At 39.0% G+C, this 5,358-nt stretch overlaps 1 protein-coding gene across 25 annotated transcripts in view; it reads left to right on the top strand.

Moving 5' to 3' along the window:
- ank3b (ankyrin 3b) overlaps positions 1-5,358 on the top strand; it is a 128,474-nt gene that overhangs the window by 91,270 nt on the left and 31,846 nt on the right. For all 25 annotated transcript variants that reach the window (XM_020616519.1, XM_020616517.1, XM_020616513.1 and 22 more), the window contains 6 exons: positions 1,314-1,468; positions 2,424-2,635; positions 3,254-3,461; positions 3,975-4,071; positions 4,215-4,443; positions 5,048-5,173. In XM_020616519.1, the coding sequence (XP_020472175.1) occupies positions 1,314-1,468; positions 2,424-2,635; positions 3,254-3,461; positions 3,975-4,071; positions 4,215-4,443; positions 5,048-5,173 (1,027 nt within the window). The remainder of the gene's footprint in view (positions 1-1,313; positions 1,469-2,423; positions 2,636-3,253; positions 3,462-3,974; positions 4,072-4,214; positions 4,444-5,047; positions 5,174-5,358) is intronic.

A 5,358-nucleotide genomic window follows, 5' to 3' on the forward strand; every position in this document is an offset into this window, starting at 1 on the left:
AGCCCACTTTTATTATGCCGAGCCAGGCGGGTATAGGTTGGTTTTCATTTCCATTACTTTCTAACAGCATGGGGTAATCGTGCTGACTCGGGTTCAGTCGGACCTGCTTCCGCCAAGGGACGAGCGGAGCCAAGCTCCTCTTCAACAAAACTGACTCAGGGAAAGTCCTTACACTCAGCATTCACTCTATCTGTTATTTCATTGCAGGCAGATTTGAAAATAGTGTCAGTCACTTGGTGTTCTGATGATGGGCTAAAGTAACGACTAGCACTAAGGCCTCCATGTTGCAAGCTAGTGACACCACACTATGAGTAATGTGAAACTTCTCAACAGCTCGCACCGCCCCCACGTCTGGGCTCAGCAGGAGAGACTGCAAAACACCTTACATCACCCTGGATGTCACGATAAATGTCACACCTCTAATACCAAGATGCTGATATCTGTGTAAAGAACACAAGGGCGACATTATACTGCCTTTATAGTTCAGTGTAAACAGGCAAAGCCATAAAAAAGAAGGGCTAGCTTAATTCTAAAGAGGCTTTAGTGAGAAGTTGATTGAGAAAACTGGAGAATAATATTTTTGTGAATCTCTTTAAAGAGTTTCTCGAAGGGATGATTAGTGAATATAGTTCCTCTGGTACCTCCTCAGTGGGTATTCTATTTCCTTCATTTCTACTCTCTACTCGAACCCTTTTCCTCAGGCTAGAGTATGTTCATCTCTCTCTCACTTGTGTTGCTGTTGTGCCTTGTTTAAATAAGGGCTGTGCAGCTTTCTCCTCCAAGCCCTCATTCCATCTCATCTGTCTTATCAAGTCATCCCAGGCTGTCAAATGCACTCTGAATATCAAACTGCATCCACTGAACTGCAGCACTTGCCACAGCTTTCATTATAAAGCAACACTGTCATTGGCAGAACCACAGTTCATTCATACCTGTACATTATGTTTTTGTGACCACTGTCCTTCCATGTTACTCCTACTTCACTTTATTTGTAGAATTTAAGAACATAATTAATAAATTAATGCCACCATTATTCATGTTAATCCCTTTATAATACATATATTGTATGTACTGTATCTATTGTATTTCAGATTTCATTTTGCAGTGGTTTAGCCCCAGTGGGACTATGAATTTTCCAAAATTAAAAAGATCATTGTAAAGAGAAAAACCTACTCTGTCTAATGCATTCTCTTAGTGTAGGTCAACTTTAAGAACAAATTGTGTAATTTGATTTATATTTAATTGATATGTGCTATTTGAGTAAATAAAATACTGTTATTTTAACCATGTTTGCATGATATGTACCTCACCAGGCCTGTGATAGTGGAGATCCCTCACTTTGGCTCAATGCGGGGCCAGGAGAGAGAGCTGATCCTGCTTCGCAGCGAAAATGGAGAAAACTGGAAGGAGCATCTGTACGACTGCAAGACTGACGACCTCAGTCAGCTCCTCAATGGGATGGATGAAGGTAAGGCCAAATGTTTGACTTTTGTCTTTAATTATTTGATAATAATTTAGCTTATACTGGCACCAATGCAAGTTTAAATAATGAAAGTCTTAAATGATTAATGGATTTAAAATAATAAATGCCTGTATGGGTTTTTAATGGCCTTATGTGTAGATCTTTCTGACTGTATGATATTTTAAATTAGTTTGTTTGCAGAGAATTTCAAATCTGTATTTATTGGTGCAGTCAATGTACCATAGTGCTTTCAGCCCTTTATTGACATTATTCCTGCGATCTGGGAGGTGGAGCATAACCACACCATGATCATACGGTTATGCTCAAAGCATTGGCCATGATGTACGCCAGCTGTGGCGTCAACACAGAGCCAGACCCGTTTATACTATCGCTTGAGGCGCGCTTGACTTGCTGCAGTCTTCTCTTAAACGTTAGGTGTCGCTGCTGAGCACTATACTGCTGGAGCAGAACCACTGTCAGAGGAGGAAGAAATCTACAGGAAATAGTTTCATAGCTAGTTCAGAATCAGAATCTGCTTTATTTAGTTAGCCGGTAAAATGGCGAACCTAAAAATTAGCTCAATGAGTCCAGACTGATGCATCACAAATGGTCAAAGGTCAAAGTGTGTATTTGTCATATGCACAGTTAGGAAAACGTGTTTCCCTGTACAATGAAATTCTTACTTTGCCGTCCACATGAATGCCACAAAATACAAATGAAATATAAAGTAGATGAATAAGTAACACAAAATTTAAGGCAACTCAACCTGTGAATAGTGAATAAACAGACATTTCAGTACATGAATTAAGATGACATTATTGTTAAGAGAGTAAAGAAAGCAAATTATGTCCTTATTCAGGGCTGGTGCTAGTAGTGCTGTAAACTTTATGTAGGTTCGGAAACTGAATGATTTATAATTTACATGTAATTGATGTCAACCGTGTACTTTCCCATCCTCTAGAGCTGGACAGTCCTGAGGAACTGGAGAAGAAGAGGATCTGCCGCATCATCACCAAGGACTTCCCACAGTACTTTGCAGTAGTGTCTAGGATCAGACAGGAGACCAATCACATGGGACCAGAGGGCGGGACACTACGCAGCCAGAACATCCCATTGGTTCAGGCTTCATTTCCTGAGGGGGCATTAACCAAGAAGATCAAAGTTGGACTGCAGGTTGAGCTGGAGGATATCAGTGTCTGCTATTTCAGATTCTTTCTTTTAGATACTACTACTAATAGGCTATTAGCATTAACTTTAGTGGCAGTAGTGGTTAGTATTTGTAGTGGTAGGCCTATTAGCCTTATTATAAGTAATGATAACAGTGGTCATGGTATTGTATTAGTAGCACTAGTATTAGCAGTAGTAATTAGTAGTTGTGGTGGCATTAGAATGTTTTGCTTTAGCATTATTAGCAAAAGCAATAGTAGCAGAACTACTTGAAACCTTACTATTATTATTAGTAGCAGTATTTACAGTTTAGAAGGCTTAGTAGCAGAAGTAATTGTAAAAGAGTAAAAGTTTAGTAGTAGTAGTGGTACTGCAGTAGTGGTAGCATTCATACCAAAAGTAACAGTTGTGTTACCAGTAGTTTCAGTATAGAAGTTACAATAGTAGTGAAGTAGTAGTGATAGTAGCTTTACTAGGATGAGCTGTAATACCGTAAGCCATTTTCTGATGTTTCAGAAGTATTATAACGAATAGTAGCAGTAGAGTTAGCAATTTACTTTGATTTGTACACAGGTACACAAAGTGGCATGTATCACTCATTCACCACTGCCTCTTTTCTTCTAGGCGCAGCCTGTACCTGAGGAGTCTGTGAAGAAAATCCTTGGTAACCGAGCAACCTTCAGCCCCATCGTTACCGTGGAGCCCCGGAGACGGAAGTTCCACAAGCCCATCACCATGACAATCCCAGTCCCGCCCCTCTCAGGGGAGGAGCTTACCAACGGCTACAAAGGAGACTGTACTCCCTGTCTTCGCCTTCTCTGTAGTATTACAGGTAGAACTGTGTGGATGTGTGTGTCAGTACCTTTTTACAAACATGTTTGAATTTTTCACCTTGAGAGTGAGAACATTTTTGGTAGATGAGCTCATCCAGTCCAAATGAAATTCAGTATATGCCAATTTTTTTTGGTCTACTTCAACATACATATATCTGCACTGTACTTTGTTATCCATTGAGACAAAAAATATCAGACCCAAAAATATTTATTCCAAGCAGACTATTTTTACGGCTTACTATACTGTACTGTATGTCTGTAGTGAACCTTTAATAGAAACATTTCTTAACATCAATCGTTAGTCGTTCTAGTTTTACACAGTCTGAAGAAACAACAAATCTTTGCCCAATTTATTTTTATTCAGTCTATAACTAGAATAACTCCTCCAAAGAAAATATATCATGTGTGTCTCTTCTAAGATGTTACTTCCTGTACATTAGGTGTAGATGAACTAATCACATTAAAAGAAAATCTTCAGGATGTTTTATGTTTCCTGTATGACTGTCTACCAGGTGGTACATCGCCAGCACAGTGGGAAGACATCACAGGCACAACTCCGCTCACCTTTGTCAATGACTGTGTCTCTTTCACCACCAACGTTTCTGCCAGGTGACACATGTGCATGTAACAGTGCTTGTTCTGAGTCGGCACAATATACATTAATAATCTGCCACTTTTTGGGAAGAGGTAAGAGTTTGTTGTATTTATCTGTGGTTCTGAATTGTTCGTCATATTATTTGTCTCTTATGTAGATTTTGGTTAGCAGACTGCCACCAGATTCCAGAGACTGTGGGCTTGGCCACGCAGTTGTACAGGGAGCTGATCTGTGTGCCCTACATGGCCAAGTTTGTGGTGTTTGCTAAGATGAATGACCCAGTGGAGTCCAGATTGAGGTGCTTCTGCATGACAGATGACAAGGTGGATAAGACCCTGGAGCAGCAGGAGAACTTTGAGGAAGTGGCCAGGAGCAAAGATATAGAGGTACATAAACTATCAATATCTATTCCGTTGCTGATATAATCAAAGTTGAAGGGATTTTGAAGTATAATTCAGAATAAATTCTAATCAAGCCCCGTTTTATGACAGTAATAGTTTCTCAGTATTTTTTCTTTTAAAATTGCATGCAATTTGTTATTTTTATTTTTGTGATAATCAAGGAAAGCTTGCAGGACAATGTGAAGCAACTTTGATGCAGTAATTAATGGTGTCTTTATGACATATAGAAACAGCAACAATTGGCATTTCTTTTGTTTTTGCTAGTATAAAGCTTTATTTCTTTCTATGATTCATTATCAACTATTAACTGTTACATTTGGTTATAGTTTTGACTTGTCTGATAGCATTTTACTACCTTTAGTCAGTTTCGGGCTCCATACTGGCAGTCAACAGTCAATAATACACAATTAAAAGTGCCAAAGAATGGGGGAGCATTCATATGGAAGCTCAGTATACGAGTTAAATTATATTTATCCATTATTTAGCATATTGTTACTTTTGTCAGGAAAACTAAAAATGTTGATTTGGAAAGTTGCATTTTGTTGTCAGTTATAAATGTTATTCATACCTTGTTGGTGTGCTCGCTCAGGTTTTGGAGGGCAGGGCCATCTATGTGGATTGCTATGGAAACTTGACTCCTCTTATTAAAGCTGGTCAGCAGTTGGTTCTTAACTTCTACGCCTTCAAGGAGAACCGTCTGCCCTTTTGTGTCAAGGTACTCTAATTTAGACTCCATCATCTACAATGTCTCCTTCTCAAGGTGGAGCCGCAAGATCTATAAATCAACGTGACAGACACTATGATTGTTATTACAAAGTAAGACAAGACAGAATTCTGCACAGAAGCAGCAGCCAGTATAATTTTGTTGCTGATATAATTTTATGTTAAGTTGTGATTGCT

Source organism: Monopterus albus, unplaced genomic scaffold (genome assembly GCF_001952655.1).
Source record: "Monopterus albus unplaced genomic scaffold, M_albus_1.0 scaffold175.1, whole genome shotgun sequence".
Lineage (NCBI taxonomy): Eukaryota > Metazoa > Chordata > Actinopteri > Synbranchiformes > Synbranchidae > Monopterus > Monopterus albus.